This window comes from Ochotona princeps, chromosome 2, assembly GCF_030435755.1.
Source record: "Ochotona princeps isolate mOchPri1 chromosome 2, mOchPri1.hap1, whole genome shotgun sequence".
Classification (NCBI taxonomy): domain Eukaryota; kingdom Metazoa; phylum Chordata; class Mammalia; order Lagomorpha; family Ochotonidae; genus Ochotona; species Ochotona princeps.
The window spans coordinates 33,189,000-33,209,064 of NC_080833.1; the positions used below are offsets into that span (position 1 = coordinate 33,189,000).

Genomic DNA, 20,065 nt, shown 5'->3' on the forward strand with positions numbered 1-20,065 from the left:
GCTGCATTGCTCCTGAAAGGGCCCTCAGTTCTTTTTTCACCCCTCTTGTCTCAACGCTTCCCCCCCTCCCCAGGCCTTCCAGTGCTCCTCTTAGAGTCTGGCAACCAGTGGGGCCCAACTTCCACATCTTGCTGCTTTTTGCTTGTAGCTCTGTGCCTGGCCCTTGGTATACTGGCTAGAGGCTAAGATGACCCCCTGGGGCTAGCAGAGAAGGCACCATGCCCAGGCAATGCAAGGGAGGGTGTTGGCAGGACTCTCCTTGCCCCCACAGTTAGCTTTTGTCCAGAATTCCCAGTCAAATCTGATGGATTCTGTGGTTGATATATTCCAGGGAGAAATGGGGCATGCTTTTCTCTTGGTAGTTAGCACAGTCATTTACTTCTGTTAAGTCCATGTGTTCTATATGTGGTCATTATTTGCATTTACACTTCCATAAATTTCCTCCCACTTTAATTTTAAGTAAAATAAAACATCCTCTGCTGCTTTCCCCAGCCATAGGCAAGCAGCAGCGAGGATTCTATCCAATACTCCTAGGGATACCGGTGCTGCAGCTGCAGGCTTAGCCTACTACACCACGGCACCTGCCCCTTGAGAAGAATTCCTCTCTCAGAAGTGGGAGTATCTTGTGGCTAGTGGTAGTGATCTCAGGAGCCATGCCCTGTGTTCAGTGGCCATGGTGCCATTGTAACAGGTAGCTGCTTCAGTGGGATGGCCCTGACTGTGGTTCAGGCCACCTTACCTCCTTTGGCTTTCACTCACTTCCCAAGACTGGTTTTGACCCTTTCTATTGATTTTGTGAACATTGTGATATTCTTCCTCAATTTCCTCTCCAACTTATTCGACTCAGCTCTGGTTCCTGTTGTTTGTAATCAAGACCCCATGTGGCAAATCTGTGTCCCCAGTGGTAGTTCTCTGGGATTTCTGAACTTTTCCTCTTCTGCCTAAAATATTTCTTTCCAAATCCTAGAGACACTTGCCTGCAAGCCACAGATTGAACCAAACTTCCACCATTCATTCTGCCCTCACTCTGATCCCTCCTCTGTAGACTCTGTGTCTCTCTGGGTGAAGGACAAAGGTTGATGAAGAGTTGTTTCTGGTGACTTCTATTGTTGCTGCTGCTCAGCTTCCAGCCTGTGCTCGTCCCTGACTTGTTTACTTGGAATCTCATTCTTGGAGCTCATCGTGGGCTCTTTCCCAGGGTCCTTTCTCTCGCGCCCCCCCCCCTTTTTTTTGATCCTCAAAGATTGATTTGAAAGGTGGAGTTACAGAGTGAGAGGGAGAAAGACACACACACATTTGTGGCTCCCTCTATTTATTGGCTCACTCCAAAATAATTACAGTGGCTGGGCCTGAGCCACGGTGAAGCCAGGAGTCAGGAAATCTACCCAGATCTTTCACGTGGATGACAAGGCCCCACATATGGATGGGCACATCTTCTGCTGCTTTCCTAGGTGCATTAACAAGGAACTGGATCATAAGTAGAATAGCCAGGACTTGAACCAGTGTTCATATGGGCTGCTGGTATCTCCGGGACTTAACCCATTGGTCAACTGTATTGTCCCCCATATCCTCTTTTCTTGTCCTGCCTTCTGCTCTTTCCTCTGACTCAATTCCATTGGGTGGTTCTGAGAATCTCAAAGAAGGTATTATATGGGGGCCCAGTATGGTAGCCTAGTGGCTAAAGTGTTCATCTTGCATGTGCCAGGATCCCATCTGGGTGCCGGTTCATGTTCCAGCTATCCTGCTTCCCATCAGTCCCCTGCTTGTGGCTTGTGAAAATGGTCAAGAATGGTGTAAAACGTTGGGACTCTGCACTCTTCCGGGTGATCTGGAAGAGGCTCCTGGCTTCAGATCGGCTCAGCTCCAGCCGATGTGGCCACTTGCGGAGTGAATCAGCAGATGGAAGATCTTTCTCCCTATCTCTCCATCTCTCTGTATATCTGAATTTCCAATAAAATTAATAAATCTTTAAAAAGGGAGTGTATGTCTTTGGCATAATGCTAGGGATGCTACCCAGTCTAAATGGCTCCAGGGACAGTTTGGAAGAAGACTTCTGTCTCAGTGGAGCCAGACTCTATGGTTTAGTTTACTTTGCTTGTCATTTGCTATGTAAATTGTAACTCTATTGGTGCTGCCCATTTAGCCTTGGAAATTCCCAGGGAGTTTAACCAAGCTCTGGATAGCTCCCCTGTATTCCTTACCCTACCCCGCAGGTCTGAAGGAGTCGCACCTTGTTGTACACAGTTGTACAGGGTAATCTTACTTATTTTCTAATTTTTTATTCATTGTCTCTTTTGTTTAAAATGTGAAGAGACTAAGGTAGGGGAAGGGATAGAAAGAAAGAGGCAACATGTGAGATGAGAGGAGAGAGAGAGAGGTCTTTCATCCACTGTTTTTCTCCCCAAGTACCTGCAAAAGGCAAGGCCAGGCAAGGCAGAAGCCAGCAGCCTGGATGTCTATTTGAGTCTTCCGTGCGGGTGGCAAGAATCCCAGCCCTTGGTCATTACCTGTTGCCTTCCCAGGCAGAGCAGCCAGAACTTGAGTCAGATACTTAGGCATGGGTTCTGATTTATAACCACCTATTCATCAACGCTTTCCCTGTGCGATCCACATTTTAGGCACAGGAATGAGTCTCTGATTAAGCAGGTGAATGAGCAAGACAGAAACACATGTGATGATTCTGTGAGACAGGAGCCCTTTGTTTTCTTGGAATAGCAATCTAAAAAGATATAATCTTTGGAATTGCTTCTGAGTTCCCTGCCAGAAGAAAAGCAGAAGAAGGTAAAAAACTTTATTTCCTAGAATGCTGTAACAAATGACCACAAAACTGGATGCTTGAAAAGAACAGAAGTTTATTTTCTTCTAGCTTCAGAGACCTGATGCTGCATCTGCTCCATGCCTCTCTCCTAGCTTTCTGTGGTTTCTACTAAGCTTGCTCCCCACTTTGTCGGTGTGTCAGCCGGCCTCCATCCTCACATGGCTGTCTTCCTCACTGTGCGTGTCACTGCTCTTGTCTTTCATCAGGACACCAGCCATTGGAGTAGGGCTCCCCCTAAGTCAAGCTGATAGGATCTTGATTATGGCTACAGGGATCCTGTTGCAGTTAAAGTCACGTTTGTAGGGTCCAGTGGCCATGAATTTAGAGGAACATGCTTTAAGCCTGAGCAGATCTGATATTAGGAGAGCATTGCCAGAAGTAGAGTGTGTTAGTGGTGCTTGTTCAGTTTCCTGAGCCAGGTCACTCTGAGTGAAACCAACCTCACCCTAAAGTTTCAAGATCAATGGGGAAAAACATTTCTCTAAGTGAGTCTGAGATTAACGGCTGTCACTTGCAACTAAAAAAGTCTAGACTAATGTAGCAGGGGATGGAAAACAGAAATAAAGTAGTCCAGGGCTTGGGTGTATGCGTGGGAGACCAATGGCGAGCTTTCTTCTGGGTCTCGGCTTTCTCCTCATACTTCCCAGCTGGCTCCTCCCACCGGACTCCCTCAGGGATTGGTGCTGGGTGGGGATTCACCCTGGAGGTTGGCAAACATCTCATGTGGAGGCACCTGCTCCACTCTGGCCTCTGCATCCACAGCAGCCTGGATGTTCCTGGCAGCCTGGAGGCCAGACTTGATGGCCGTGTCCATCCAGCTGTGAGGCAGGCTGGTATGCTCGCCAGCAAAGTGGATGCAGTCCTCTGGCTGGAAGAGCTGTCTTGAGTAGTCCACAAATTGATGGGGTGTGAACTCAGCAAAGGAACCAATGGTGAGGGGGTCCAGTGACCAGTGCTTGACCACAGAAGAGGGGCACAAGTGACACAGTTCCTCCTTGGGTATTTGGTGCATGGCTGCCAGGTCATCCAGGACGAGATCCACCACCTGTTCCTGACTCATGGCGGACAAGAAGAGGGAATCATCGTCGTTGGTGTAGGAGGCCAGCAGGGTGCTCTTACCGCCCGGGAAACTGTGACTTGGGTAGTAGATAGAACGTGAGGGCCGGTCAGTGATGGAGAAGCCACCCTGGATGCCGTCGCGTTCCCAGAAACGCTCATTGCAGACCAGGACCACCTTGGTAGAGCTGGCATAGTGCACTGAGCGGAGTGCATACATCTTGTCTGTGGACAGTGGTGGACGGAAGGTGATCAGGCGCGTGGCCTTGGCGGAGGCGGAGACAATGACGTAATCAGCTGTGAGGTTGTGCAGCTCGGAACTGGCGTTGCCTGCACGATAGGAGACTCGTACCTCAGAGCCATCCCTCATCACCATCTTCACCTTGGACTCCAAGTGAATGGTGCCAGGCTTTAAGGTGGTGCTGAGGCTAGAGGGGAGTTGGTCAAAGCCCCCAGTGATTTCATAGAAGCTGCAAGAGTGAAAAGAGGAGGAGGCATGAAGGTAGCAGACACCTCCAAATTTGATTCCAGTTGTGGGTCAGACACCTAGTCTGAAAATGGCCCATTGTCCCATTCCCTGAACTCCAAGCTTCTGGTTTCTCACCTATATTAAGGCACAGTTTAGACAAAGCATCTTTGGTTTGGCAGCTTGGGAAACTGAGGCCCAGAGACAGTGACGTTCTTGAGGTTCCATAGGCATCTGGTGTGGAAGCCCAGGACTCAGCCACCTTGCAACTCTGGAGCCCTAGAGTCACTGCCCTGCTTGTGGGACCTTGGTGAAGTTCTATAATGTCGCAGCCTCTGCAGGCTATGAATAGACTCTGAATGAGTACTCCCTACATGGGAGAATGTGCTTAGTGCAGGGCCTGGCTCCCAGCAGTCACAGCTGCCTTCCTCTGAGTGCTGGAGGAGGAAGCTGAGCTCAGTCCTGACCCCAGACCAGCCTTACTCGTCATTTTGGAAGATGATGTTAGTCCACAGGGACTCCAGTAGAGACTTGTAGTATCCAGCATCCTCGTCCAGCACGTCCCCAATCATCTTTACTGCTCCTCTGCTCAGCTTCCCTTCCTTCAGCAGGTAACTCTAGGGAAGGGGGACAGCAAAGATGGAAATATTGGTTGGGAGACACAGTAGAAAGGGGCCCAGTAGGTTCCATGGCCAAGACAAGGGACTGGGCTCTGGAGAGGTGAAGATCTGGGCCATGGAAAAAGAGCTTTAGAGGACAGCCCTCCTTCTTGGGTTTTGTTCACCTCACTTGCCTTGGTGGAGTAAGAATCATAGAAGGATAACAGGTGACTGCAGTTGAACACTTTCAGTTGTTGTCTGAGCTGCAAAAAAGGAGGGGAGAGGAGATGCTTTTGATTAGAGGCAGCACTTCTGGTTTTTTGGATGACTTTTGAGGAGGGTAGGGGCAAGGAAATGGAATAGGAAGGCCAGGGCAGGGATAATTTTGGAATTTTGTGTTTCTCCTTCCCTGTCTCCTTCATTTAAAGAGTTTTTGGAGAGTAAAATTGAAGACATTCACTGTGATCCAGGAGGACTGATTACTACCAAGGGTGGTTCCCTTTCCCCTCACTGCACTGACCATGCTGAAGGCCCCTGGACAACTTGGGCACAAGGGAACGGAGGTGGCATTGTTCTCAGAGGGTGTTAGGAGAAGGCAGATCAGTCTTCAGAGTGCTCAATTAGAAGATAGATGGTTTGTGCCCATCCAATCAACTTTCCAGGTGACCCAAGGCCAGCCCCTCCTCTTTTGCAACCCTGGCAGGGCTAAGGCAATAGGCACACCTTGCTGATGGCCTGGTGGAAGAGGCTGTTTGCACTTTTGCCCTTTTCTGTGGGGCTCAGGGGATAGCCCAGGAGTTCTGGGTTGGCCTTGACCTCCCAGGAGCGGTAGCGTTTTCCATTGATGAGGTACCAGGTGTTGTCATCATCCTGGATGAATTTGTTCAGTTTCAGGCCAAGCTTCTTGACATAGGTATGAACCAATCTGGAGCAGAGACAGAAATAACACAGCCTTTGTCCTCGTTCCTGTTGGTGTCACAACAGAAAACATTTCCAGGAAACCTGTGCCTCTTAGTGTGCCTGGAAGGGCTCAGACTATTTCTTCAACACAAATCCTAACTTCCTGTTTCTGGGGGTGCTCATTATTGCCCGGGGGATGTAGGGATGGGGAGATTAAACATCACTGCATTGGATTTGTTAGGGAAACCAGCCCCATAGGACTAAGAAGTAAAGACAGGAACCACCATACCAGCCCCATCTGGTTTCTTCTTGATTTAAAGGAGACACTTTATCACCTCCTGGTAGAAACTTAAGCAAGTCACTTACTGTTCAAGCTTAGTTTCTTGATTTGAAAATGAAAATCGGGCTCGGCAGCATGGCCTGGTGGTTAAGGTCCTCGCCTTGATCCCATATGGCCGCTGGTTCTAATCCCAGCAGCTCCACTTTCTCTCTGTCTCTCCTCCTCTCAGTATATCTGACTTTGTAATAAAAATAAAATAAACCTTAAAAAAAAAAAGAAAATGAAAATGATAAGAGTATCAAGTTACAGGGTTGGGTCAATTAAATAATGCCCATATAGGGGCTGGTGTTGTGGTTCAGCAAGCTGTATTGCTGCCTGTGATGCTGGCATCCCATATGAGTATTGATAGGAGTCCTGGCTGTTCCACTTCTGGTCCAGCGCCCTAACACAGCTCTTGGGAAGAAGATGGCTCAGGTCATTGTGTTCCTGCCACCCACAAAGGAGAGCATCATGGAGTTTCTGGCTCCTGGCTTTAGCCTGATCTGGGCCCAGCCTTTGAAGCCATTTGTGGGGAGTGAACCAGCAGATGGAAGTTCTCAGGATCTGTTTTTCTTTTTCTGGCATTCTGCCTTTCAGACAAACTTTAAAAAAATTCACATAAAATGTTAATAGCAGATAGTAATTGTTCACCATAACCATCATTATTATTTATAAACAATATTTTTGTATCTTAATATAAGGTGATTGACATATAAGAGTATAAGCTAAGGGCAACTATCATAACTGTCACTTTGGGGCTTGTTACTTTCCATGAGATTCTGGGCTCTGAGACGTGCTCTTCTCCGTTACATGGAAGATGCGTGTTAGTCCTGCTGAATCATGGAGCACACTGAACCTGAAAGGGCCTTGACAGGAAGTCAACAGGGCCCTTCCTACTTCCCTGTCATTCTTTCTACTCCTTGCTCCTCACCGCCCCCCTGCCACTCACCTGTGGGATTTGGGGATTCTCATGGGTCCCAGTTCACAGTACCAGCCCTCTTCCTTGTTCCTGAATGTAAGCACTCGACCCCCAATGTGGCTGCTGGCTTCCAAGACAGTCACCTGGAGTTTAGAGAAGCTGCTGTCATGCGCAGAGACATCCTGTATGCCCAGCTCTGGGTCTCTTGATGTGGAGGATAACCAGCCTGGGGGACCCTGATCACATGAGTGAGGCTATGGAGCTCCCAAGGAGCAGACAGAGCACCTCTAGGCCCTTGCCTATAAGTGTAACTTCACTTTTCCCCCATAAAAGCACAAATTGCAATGAACAATGAATAGGGGTTATGGATTTTAGATATTCAGTGGGTTAAATATAGTTGTTTATTTTTTTATTTTTTTTTAATTTTACTTCAGATTTATTGAGATGATTTTTGGTCTATTATTTTTAATAAAGCAAACATTTATTAAACTATAATAAAAACATTCGATCAAATTACAAAACCTGAGCAAGAAAAACAAATGGCACATGCTTAACTGTAGTTGACGTTCAAATAAAATTTACATTCCCAAAATATTATACAGTAATTAGAAAATACCAGCCAAAGTAATATTAGGATACTTTTACGTGCGATCTCAACAAATTTGAACAGAAGCAAATTTTAACAAAGGTAAATTTTACAGTGAAACATAGCAGTAGATTAAGGATCTTAACATGTTTATTTTACTGCTATTTGACACTATGATACAAAAATAAGAGGATTTACTTGACATTTTTAATAAATATCTCATGGGCTGTTGAGTGCCTTACTGGTGAAAAGATTTAACTGGCTAATCTCATCAATCCATTTTGTACATTTAGTAAGCATCATCTCTGCCCTACATAACTCTTAATGCAATTCACAGCACACAAATTGTTATCAAATTAAATACATAATCAACTCGGACTTCTCAACAACAAGGAAATTAGTAAACCATCAAATGGACTGCTTACCGTACACTTTCCTCATAACTAAATAACACACAAAAAAATCAAAATAATATTTGTCATCACTCTAAACTATTGCCAGCAACTGACGGAAACTGCCAATTTAATTTAATCAATCAAAGAGTTGGTTCTTTGAGAAAAATCAACAAAATAGACTCCCCACTAGCTCGACTAATTAAAAAAAGGAGAGAGAAAATACACATTAATAGTATCAGAAATGAGAATGGAGATGTAACAACAGATACCTTAGAAATACAAAGAATCATCAGGAACTACTATAAGCAACTATATGCGAACAAATTAGAAAACCTAGAGGAAATGGACAGATTTTTGAACTTATACAATCCACCAAAATTGAATCAAGAAGCAATTAACAATCTAAATAGCCCAATAACATGCACTGAGATTGAATCAACAATTTTCTCCCAACCAAGAAAAGCCCGGGACCAGATGGCTTCACTGCTGAATTCTACCAAACATTTAAGGAAGAACTAACCCCAATCTTACACAAGCTTTTTCAAACAATAGAAAAAGAGGCGATTCTTCCAAACTCGTTCTATGAAGCTAATATCACTTTAATACCAAAGCCAGAGAGAGAAACAACAGAAAAAGAGAACTACAGACCGATATCCTTGATGAACATAGATGCAAAGATCTTCAATAAAATATTAGCCAACAGGATCCAACAAAACATTAGGCAGATTATTCACCCGAACCAGGTGGGATTCATCCCAGGTATGCAAGGATGGTTCAACATTCGCAAAACAATAAATGTGATACATCACATCAACAAGTTGACTCATAAAAACCATATGATCCTCTCAATAGATGCAGAGAAGGCATTTGATAAAATCCAACACCACTTCATGTTAAAAACCCTGAATAAGATAGGCATAGAAGGAACATTCTACAACATAATCAAAGCAATTTATGATAAACCCAATGCCAATATCATACTAAATGGGGAAAGACTAGAAGCCTTCCCGTTAAAATCTGGAACTAGACAGGGATGTCCACTCTCACCGCTACTCTTCAATATAGTTTTGGAAGTTCTTGCCAGAGCTGTTAGACAAGAAAAAGTAATTAAAGGAATACAACTTGGAAATGAGGAATTAAAATTATCGCTATTCGCAGATGACATGATTCTCTATATAGGAGAACCAAAAGACTCAGTCAAAAGACTATTGGAACTCATAAGAGACTTTGGCAAAGTAGCAGGATACAAAATTAATGAACACAATTCAATGGCATTCGTGTATACAAATAATTCCGCCACTGAGGAAGAAATTGTAAGTACAGTTCCCTTTAAAATAGAGGAAAAGAATCTTAAATACCTAGGAATTAAGTTAACTAAAGATGTGAAAGACCTCTACGATGAAAACTATAAATCATTTAAAAAAGAAATAGAAGAAGATCTTGAAAAATGGAGAACCTTACCATGTTCTTGGATTGGCAGGACCAACATCATCAAAATGGCCATATTACTGAAAGCAATATATAGATTCAATGCAATCCCAATCAAAATCCCAGCAATATTCTTCTCAGAAATAGAAAAGATGATACAGAAGTTCATCTGGAGCCACAAAAGACCGCGAATAGCTAAAGCTGTCTTGAAAAATAGAAATCAAACCGGAGGAATCACAATTCCAGACCTCAAGACATACTATAGAGCAGTGGTTATCAAAACAGTCTGGTACTGGTACAGAAACAGAGAAGAAGATCAGTGGAACAGAATAGAAATACCAGAAGGGGATCCACACATATATAGTCAACTAATCTTTGACAAGAAAACAGAAAACAATCCAGGTAAAAAACCTGGTCTATTCAATAAAAACTGTTGGGACAACTGGATAGCAGCTTGCAGAATAAAGAAGCAGGACCCGTACCTGTCGTACTATACAAAAATCAGCTCTAATTGGCTCAAGGACTTAAATTTACACCCAGAAACTATTAAACTACTAAAGGAAAACATAGGAAGCACACTCCAAGATATAGGAACAGGGAAAGACTTTTTAGAAAAGACGCCTAAAGCAACGGCGATCAAATCCAAAATGAACAAATGGGACTATATCAAACTAAAAAGTTTCTTTACAGCAAAAGAAACAATTAAAAAAGTGAAGAAACAACCTACAGAATGGGAAAAAATTTTTGCATTCTACACAAGTGACAGGGGACTAATATCTAGGATCTACAAAGAGCTTCAGAAACCCAAGGATAGTGAAAAAATAAACCCTGTAGCAAAATGGGCAAAGGAAATGAACAGACGTTTCTCAAAAGAACAGATACAAATAGCTAATAAATATATGAAAAGATGCTCAGGCTCTCTAGCCATCAGAGAGATACAAATGAAAACCACCTTGAGGTACCACCTAACTCCTGTGAGACTGGCCTACATTCAGAATTCGAAAAACAACACATGCTGGCGTGGATGTGGGGAAAAAGGTACCCTCCTTCACTGCTGGTGGGAGTGTAGGCTAGTACAATCATTGTGGAAATCCATATGGAGAGTGCTTGGAAAATTGCAAATAAACCTGCCATATGACCCAGCAATCCCACTCTTAGGAATATACCCAACAGAAGTGAAATCTGCATACGAGAAGGGGATCTGTAATCCTATATTCACAGCAGTACAATCCACAATAGCAATGTTATGGAAACAAACCAGATGTGCGTCTAAGGAAGAATGGTTAAAAAAACTGTGGTAGGGCCCGGCGGCGTGGTCTAGCGGCTAAAGTCCTTGCCTTGAAAGCCCCAGGATCCCATATGGGCTCCGGTTCTAATCCCGGCAGCTCCACTTCCCATCCAGCTCCCTGCTTGTGGCCTGGGAAAGCAGTTGAGGACAGCCCAAAGCTTTGGGACTCTGCACCCGCGTGGGAGACCTGGAAGAGGTTCCTGGTCCCGGCATCAGTTTGGCGCGTACCGGCCCGTTGCGGCTCACTTGGGGAGTGAAACATCGGATGGAAGATCTTCCTCTCTGTATATCCGGCTTTTCAGTAATAATAAAATCTTTAAAAAAAAAAAACTGTGGTACATCTATTCAATGGAATATTATTCAGCTGTCAAGAAGAACGATATTATTCTATTCAAAACCAGGTGGTCCCAACTAGAAACTATTATGCTCAGCGAAATGAGTCAATCACAAAAGAATAAATACCATATATTCTCTCTCATATAAGAAAGCCAACATGGAAAGGTAGAGTTCATCAAGTGCCCGTGGAGTTCTGATCTAAATTTAGATTGCTGCAAGTCAGGTCCCACGGCAAGAGATGGTGAAAATTCTCTGTTCTAGGCATGTTGGCATTTCATGGATGAAGTAACAGCAGAGTATATTTAGCATGTTGTGAACATGAATATGGTAAATATAGTTGTTTAAACATTGACTGTACCACCCCTCATGTTTTCCCACTTGAGGAAGCAACCTGGAAACAAATGATTGAGGCCCCTCCAAGCTCCCTCACCTGGTGGCCAGCGTCCTGAAGGGTCTTGGCTGCTGCCAGGCCAGACATGCCAGCTCCCACTACCACGATGCGCTTGACCAGTGGGGTGGGGTGGAGCCCATTCTGGGCAGTGACAAGGAGTGACTCATAGTCAGGGTCCTGGAAGCACTTGGCCAGGTCTTCAAAGTGACCAAGGCAGCTGGGAGCAGCCAACAGGAGCACCAAGAATAGAATGCCTGGGGGCAGAGAAAGCAATGGGAAATGATAGTACTGGGATCCCGGCTTGTGCCCTATCTGCCTACCCAGCGGGACTGTGATTGCATGGATAACGGTAAAGTGGTCAGGTCAGGATAGTGTCTGGTGAGTATGTGGCTGTAAAGGCGTGCATAAAGCTACTTTCAAAAAGTACCAGGAGCACAAAATTAAGAGGCAAGTTCGCGTTGGTAATAAAACATTGTGGAGTCCATGCATAATTTTTTCACAATGCACACTTTCTGTAAGATTCTTGAAGACTCCTTATGTGTATGGATTTCAAAAATATTTGCACTTGAATAAGGTTACCTTTTAATTCCATTTTCCTTGAACTTTCTGAACTCTTCTTTATCTAGGCCTGTGTGTATGTGGGGGCAGTTGTGTTGTATGAGGTATAAATGTATGCATGAATTGTGGTGGTGTTAGTTGCAGTATTATGTTATTACTATTATGATTGTGAATGTGAGCTACAGGTTCACATGTGTTCATGCAGTTGGAAATTCATAAGGTGGGCAGGTTCAAATTTGACTGTTGTGTCTGCTCTGATGGTGAGTATGTGTGTGTGAGCCTGTCTGTGAGTGTGAATGTCAATTTGTGCAGGAGCCTGGTTGAGTTTGTGATTTTTGCTTTGGATGACTGTGTGAGGATGGTGTTCGTGGAACAGTGTGGATGACTAAATATCAATCTATAGGGAAAGTGAGATGGATTGTAGAACTGAGTATATCAATGTGAGTGATAAAATGGGTGCTAGGCTCCTTATTAACTGCATTTTGAGCACAAGGCTGAGTTCTAGGAGAGCCAGAGGCTGGGTGTGTTCTTGGAAATGTGTGCATTTCTGAGGTACAGTGTGCAAGTATGCGTGAGAAAGAGAGAGATACAATTCTTTGGAGGGGTAGGGAATTGGAAGTTTCCCTTGGGGGAAGTGGTAGTCCTATTGTTCTTCTCTAGCCTCACAGAATTATCCACCCAAAGCTTTCCGGGTATTTAATGTGTAGCCAAGATTGCAAGCCTTGGCTCAGATAGCTAGTAACTGCCAGGTGTCAAGTCCCGAGTGACTTGATCTTCTCCACCATTAAGCAGTCGGGTGTTCAGAGAAATTCACCTGGGAGTCTGAAACGAGGGGCTGAGTGGTGTGGCTTCCTCTGCGGCACCTCAGAGGTACACAGGCAGGATCTGTGACATGCTATACCTCTTTCTACTAGCACTAGGCTTTTTTAGAGGGCAGATATGACACTCACTTCCCCCTTAGTCTTGTCTTCAAACAGGTGTGACAGAAAAAGATTTTTAGGGTCCACCCCCTAAGGAGAGCCAAGAGCCCCAGCTGGGTCTAGTACATGGGCAACCTCAGTCCCCCCAGCCCAGTCCCTTCTCCACCTACCAGACTTACCTCAACCTCTCAACCCATCTTCCAGCTTGAGCAGATTTTCCCACTTTTCTGAACTATTTCCATTCCATGTCCTTCCCCTTGAATAGTTCCAACCCTCAGAGACCAGTCCCGTATCTTTAGATTAACCCCCTCTCAAAAGATTCACCATTCCTAACTCCCAACTGAACTCCTTTCCCCTGTCTCAGTCCCTGTTCCTCCCCCTGGCATAACCCCATAACCAGACTCATCCTGAGGTCCATCTCAAATCCTTTGGGCATTTCTACCCTGAGTCTAGTTCCTCTCCCTGTTCCAGTATCCAGCACCTCCTCAGGTTCTTCTCTCTCAGACCTAGAAAAGGGATCCCACTTACCGCTCATCTTGACCATGGCCCTGCTGCAACTCATTCTGAATCCTGGCTAGCTTTCATTTTCCTTATGAAGAGCCAGATCTACCCCAACAGGAATTGGCCTTCTTCCCACTAGCCTGCCCTTGTCCTCATTGGCTGGGCTAAGCAGGGTAGACCTGCCAGTCAAGATGTGTCCTAGGAGGTATAAATGATCGTGGTCATTGACCTCATCCTATGCATCCTCACCTTCCTCCTGATCGTATACCCTCCCAGGGAGCATCTGTTCTCCTAGCTCACACCATTGTACATCTGGTGCCATTGGGAAGGCAGGGTTGTGGGAGCCAGATGGGCCCCCACAAAGCTGCTGCGAATATCTCTCAGGAAGGAATAGAAGTTGAGACTGCTCATCTGGGCTGCATTAGATGTCCACTGCTGGGATCCCAGACAACCAAATCTCCTGAGTGCTCCCATGAGAAAATGTGCCTGTTGCCATTGCTGTTCCCCTGTGAGTCTGTCCAGGGTTGGGACTTAGGCCAGCAGTTCCTACTGGAGCCTACTCCCTTCTCTGTCTCTTCCAGTGGCTCCTTGGCAGGCAGGCAGGGCATAGTCCCTAGGTCTCATATGAAGGTGACAGAGTGCTTTTCTCCCCTTCCTTTGGATTCCCCAGGGTTTGTCTAAGCATAGGTAGGTTTCCCTGGCCCCGGAATTCCTACTGCAAAGTAGTGGGGCCAGTTGGTTGCAGTGTCAAGACAGGCTTTTGTTCTCTGTGTACAGTTAGGGTGGAGGCAGGCTGACTGGCAAGAGAAGCTTAGCGTGCGCCAAACCAGCAGCATGGAGGATCCAGGAGAAAGCGAGAACACACAGTGGTGTGCAGAGGGTATTTTAAACCATCCCTGCAAATCAGGATAAATCCTACCTGGTTTGAGTGAATGATCTGTTTGGTGTATTGCTGACTAGTATTTTATGGAGAATGTTTGTGTCTATGTTCATCAGGTATATCATTCTGCAGTTCTTTTTCTCTGCTGTGTCTCTATTTGGCATTGGTATTAAGGTGAAGTTGGCTTCATAGAAAGTGTTTGGAAGGATTGCCTCCCTTCCTATTATTTTGAGTAGCTTGTGGAGGGTTGGAGTAAGTTCTTGTTGAAATGCTTAGTGGAATTCAGCAGTGAAGCCATCCAGTTCAGGACTTCTCTCTGTTGGGAAGGATTTAATTATTGCTTCAATCTTTGCCCTGGTAAAGATCTATTTAGATTATTAATTGCCATATCATTCAATTTTTGTAGATTGCATATTCCCAAAAATCTACCTATTTCTTTTAGGTCTTCTGATTTGTTGACATATACTTGTTTATAATACTTCCTGATTATTCTATGTGTGTCTGAGACATCCGTTGTTATATTTCCTTTTCATTTGATTGCTTTTGATTCATATGTCCCCCTCTTTTTTTATTAGTTGGGCTAGTTGGGTGTCTATTTTGGTGATTTTCTCAAAGAAACAACTCTTTGATTCCTTGATCTTACGTATGGTTCTTTTGACCTCTGTTTGGTTTGTTTTCCTCCTTATTTTGATTATTTCTTTTTAAAGAATATTTATTTAGGGCCCGGCGCAATGGCATAGTGGTTAAAGTCCTCGCCTTGCACGCCAGGGATCCCATATGGTCTCCAGTTCTAATCCCGGCGGCCCTCTTCCCATCCTGTTCCCTGCTTGTGGCCTGGGAAAGCAGTCGAGGACGGCCCAGGGCTTTGGGACCCTGCACCCGAATGGGAGACCCGGAAAGAAGTTCCTGGCTCCTGGCTTCGGATTGCCTCAGCTCTGGCTGTTGCAGTCACTTGAGGAGTTAATCATCGGACAGAGGATCTTCCTCTCTGTCTCTCCTCCTCTCTGTATATCCGCCTTTCAATAAAGGTAAATAAATATTTAAAAAATATTTATTTATTTTTGTTGGAAATACAGATTCACAGAGAGAAGGAGATATATAGTGCATATACATTTATTATGGTGATTTCCTCTTGTTGAGTGGATCCTTTAGTCATTATGTGGTGTCCTTCTTCATTTCTTTTAATGCTTTTCACAATAAAGTCTATAATATCCCATATAAGAATGGTTACACCTGCTCATTTTCCCTTTCCATCAGCCTGGAATATCATTTTCTATCTTTTCACTTTCAGTTTCTTCATATCTTTGTTGGTGAGATGTGTCTTCTGTAGGCAACAGATAGATGGGTTTTATTTTTTGATTCAGTCTGCTAATCTGTGATGTTTGATTGATGTGTTTAAGCTATTTACATTCAAGGTTAATATCCATAGGGAGTGATTTGGTCCTATCGTTTTAGCAATGGGTTGTTCACTGTTTGATTTAATCTGCTTTTGTTGTTTTATTGGCCTGTTCCGCAAGTTTGCTTTTGGTTTTGGTCAGTGCTATTCCTTTTCTCTGTTTGGAGTACATCTTTAAACAAACTTTGTAGGGCAGGTCTAGTAGAGGCAAAGTTTTTAAGCTTTTCTTTGCTATGGAAAAGTTTTATTTCATTCTCAAAAACAAAAGAAAGCCTAGGTAGTTATTCCTGACTTTTTTTTCCTTTTTGAATTGGGAATGTTACTCCATTCTCTTTTGACCTGTAGTGTTTTCTCGGAGAGGTCAGCTGTGAATCTGATTGGGGTTCCTCCATAGGTTAATTGATTTTTTTCATGTATATATTTCAAGTGTCTTTTCCTTATGTTCAAATGATAAGAGCTTGATTATGCGTTATGGCAAAGATTGCTTTTGGCTTACTCTGTTGTGAATTCTGTGCCCTCCTGCATTTTGTTTCCCAATTTTTTCTTCATATTATGGAAGTTCTCAATTATTATTTTAGTGAATGCAGCTTTGAACCCAACTTTTCTTTCCATGCCTTCAGGCACTCCTATAACTCTTTTATTCAGCTGTCAAATGTTGTCCTTTAATTCTTGGATGCTTTTTTTTTTTTTTTTTTGACTCAGTACCTTTTTTAGCTTTTGACTGTTCCAAGGTTATTACAATAGGTTTCTTCCAATTCTGAGATCTGGGATTCTTTCTTCTGTTTCATTCTATCATTGAGGCTTTTTGCTGAATTTTTAATTTGCTATATTGTGTACTTCATTTCTAATAATTCAGTTTGGTTTTGTTTCAGTGTTGCTATTTCCTGTGCAACATATTCCTTAAACTCCTGTATGTGCTTCTGGTTGTTTATAAGAAACTGTAGAACAATTTAAAAAAATCTTTTTCTGGCATTTCCTCAGTGTCTTTCCCAGTTAGCAGTTTAACACAGACTTTTGTTCCTTTGCGGGGGAGGTGTCAGAAACCTTATTTATTATGCCTATGTCTCTTTTGTCCCTGGTCATTGCAACTCTGATGAGTGCATCAGAGCATTTTTCATTTTGTAGTCTCCCAAGCTGATTTCCTTCTTTCCTGTTGGAAATAGGATCTGGGTTGAGAGCAGACCACACAAAAAATGTAACTTTGAAAGAAATAACTCTCCTGCCACACAGTTACTGAGAGGCCCAAACGAAGTAACACGTGGAGACTTATACTGTTGTTTTCAGACATAGCTTGGACTCTTATGCCTCTCTTTTGTTTCTGCTTCCTTTTAAAAATGTATTCATTCGGGCACGGCGGCGTGGCCTAGTGGCTAAAAGTCCTTGCCTTGAAAGCCCCAGGATCCCATATGGGCGCCAGTTCTAATCCTGGCAGCTCCACTTCCCATCCCGCTCCCTGCTTGTGGCCTGGGAAAGCAGTTGAGGACAGCCCAAAGCTTTGGGACCCTGCACCCGCGTAGGAAACCCGGAGGAGGTTCCTGGTTCCCGGCTTCGGATCGGCTCATCGGCCCGTTGCGGCTCACTTGGGGAGTTAATCATCGGACGGAAGATCTTCCTCTATCTCTGTCTCTCCTCCTCTCTGTATATCTGACTTTGTAATAAAAATAAATCTTTAAAAAAATGTATTCATTCATTCACTCATTCATTCATTCATTTATAATAGCTTTAAGGCTCCAAAAAGAAATACCATATCATTCAGCCATTACCCTCATTTGTTCCCTACCCCTAGACAACCACAAATGTGTTTTCTGCCTTTATGGATACACCTATTCTGGATGTAATGAAACAGGTGGTCTTTTGTGACTTGTTTCTTTCATTTAGCACAATTTCTCCAAGGTCCACCCATGCTGTAGAATGCATCAAAATTCAATTTTAGACCCAGCACAATGGCTCAGTGGCTAAAATCCTTGTCTTGCAAGTGCCAGGGTCCCATATTAGCACTAGTTTAAGTGCTGGCTGCCCCACTTCCCGTCTAACTCCCAGCTTGTGGCCTGGGAAATTAGTGGAGAATGGCTCAAAATCTTACGACCCTGCACCTTTGTGGGAGACTTAGAAGAAGCTCCTGACTCCTGGTTTTGGACCGGCTCAGTTCTGGCAGTTGTGGCCATTTGGGGAGTGAACCAACAGATGGAAGACATTTTTCCTGTTTCTCCTTATCTCTGTATATCTGATCTGTCTTTCCAATAAAAATAAGTAATTTTAAACCATTTTTTCCATTTTATTATTAATATTATTATCACCTTATGATACAGTCCCACAGGCCCTGGGATTTCCTCTATCCCAATCATAAGTTCATTATTGTGGGCATGGACAATGGCACAGAGTCCTGCAGCTCATTGTCATGACACATGCAACAGTTTCACTGGGAGTCCATCCTCGATCGAGAGGTAGAGATGCACACTGCACTGTATCCTCACATCAGAACATGCCAGTCTTTACTACACAGTCACTATAAATCCTCCCATTGTGAAAAGTCACAAAACAAAAACAGGAAGAAACGCAAAAATTTACAATGCTATGAAGTTAAAAAAACATGCCACTAGATATGATAGTCTCCATTACACAGTTTCTATACATCCCCTTAAATGAAAAGGTACAAAACAAAACAATGGGAAGAAAAAACATTTACAACGTCATGAAATCAAATAACACGTTACTGAATGAGTAGTGTGTCACTGAAGAAATGAATAAGAAAATCAAGAACCTTTTTGAAGAAAATGATGTTACTGTGTGATCTGTGAGTCAGTGAAGCATTTAATGAGAAAAAAACAGCATTTTTGAAGAAATCAAATTAAAAACAAAAACGTCAAAATCCATGAGATGTAGTTTCCGCTGATCTTTGTTGGTGAGATGTGTCTCCTCTAGGCAACAAATAGATGGGTTTTGTTTTTTCAATCCAGTCTGCTAATCTGTGATGTTTGATTGATATGTTTAAGTCATTTACATTCAGGGTTAATATGAATTGGGTGCTAATTTGGTCCTGTCATTTTAGCAATGGGTTGTTCATTGATTCAGTCTTCCGTTGTTATTTTACTGGGATGTTCTTCACATTTGCCTTTGGTTTTGGTTGGTGCTATTTCTCTTCTCTGTCAAGAGAATATCTTTAAGTGTCATTTGTAGGGCAGGTTTGCAAGAGGCAAATTCTTTCAACTCTTCTTTACTGTGGAAGAATTTTATTTCATTTTCAAAGACAAAGGAAGCTTTGCTGGGCACGTTATCCTGGGCCAACAGATATTTTTTTAGAATCTGAAATATGTCGCTCTGTTCTCTTCTGGCCTGTGGAGTTTCCTGAGAGAAGTCAGCTATGAGTTTAATTGCCATTCCTCTATAGACTGATTTTTTCAATGAGCACATTTAAGGATTTTTTCCCTTATGTTCAATTGAAGAGAGCTTGACTATCACGTGTTGTGATGAAGATCGCTTTTGGTCAACCCTATTGGGAGTTCTGTGCCCCTCTTGAATGTTATTTCCCAATTCTTTTTCCAGATTAGGGAAATTTTCCTTTATTATTTCATTAAACACATTTTAAAATCCAACTTCTCTTTCTGCACCTTCTGGAACTCCCTTAACTCTTAATTTGGCTTTTTAATAGTGTCTCTTGATTCTTAAATACTTTTTAAAGCTTGATCCAGCTCTGCTGCTTTTAGATTGTTTTGCCATTGTGGCAAGAAATGTTTATCCTCATGCTGCTTGTTGGACTGACGATTAATTGCTGTGAATATTTGACATGTTAATAAATCTCTGCAACTCAGTTTTTACTGTTTTTTTTGAAATGTTTGAATACCAAACAGGTATTGAAATAAGGCACTTAGAAGAGTATTAGATGCTCAGTGAGCAACACTTTATAAAAGTTCTTGCTGTTATTGTCACTATTGTTGTTTTGTGGTTATTATGAACATTGTGATTACTATCTAAGGATATTAATTGAAATCTGACTGGAGCTCTTCCTCATGCCAGCTCCTAGCCTGGACATTTTCTCACTGGTCTGAACTAAGTGTCTATTGGCTCATGAAAGATTTCTAATCTTGGAGGACTTCAAACGCTGATGGCACGCATGCTCAAGAAACTATGTAAATGAATCATTCTTTCTTATAGAACGATAGCTCTTTCCTCCACATTCTGAAAAACAGCAACCCAATTACAGAAGAAACAGCAGAAGAGTGAGCATTAGACACTGAAAGGATCCACAGCGGGAGGCAAAACATCTAAGTGCTAGTCTCCTACACTAACCCACCCAGGTCAGAGCTTCTTT

The 20,065-nt window shown here is 43.3% G+C and overlaps 1 protein-coding gene across 1 annotated transcript; it reads right to left on the reverse strand.

Annotated features, from left to right (window-relative positions):
- Window positions 1-3,214: 3,214 nt before the first annotated feature.
- Window positions 3,215-13,626, reverse strand: LOC101530470 (L-amino-acid oxidase-like). The gene is made up of 7 exons (XM_004591675.3): window positions 13,508-13,626; window positions 11,541-11,755; window positions 7,108-7,220; window positions 5,663-5,864; window positions 5,134-5,202; window positions 4,824-4,957; window positions 3,215-4,344 (listed from the first exon to the last, which is right to left on the reverse strand). The coding sequence occupies exons 1-7, from the start codon at window positions 13,539-13,541 to the stop codon at window positions 3,489-3,491; spliced, it is 1,623 nt and encodes a 540-aa protein (XP_004591732.3). The 5' UTR covers window positions 13,542-13,626; the 3' UTR covers window positions 3,215-3,488.
- Window positions 13,627-20,065: the final 6,439 nt, after the last annotated feature.

Coding starts and splice junctions, on each gene's coding strand:
- LOC101530470 (XM_004591675.3), bottom strand. CDS start 13,541: ATGAGTTGCAGCAGGGCCATGGTCAAGATGAGCG. Junction 5,203..5,662: donor TCCACCAGGCCATCAGCAAG/GTGTGCCTATTG, acceptor CCTTTTTTGCAG/CTCAGACAACAACTGAAAGT. Junction 4,345..4,823: donor ATCATCTTCCAAAATGACGA/GTAAGGCTGGTC, acceptor TCACTCTTGCAG/CTTCTATGAAATCACTGGGG.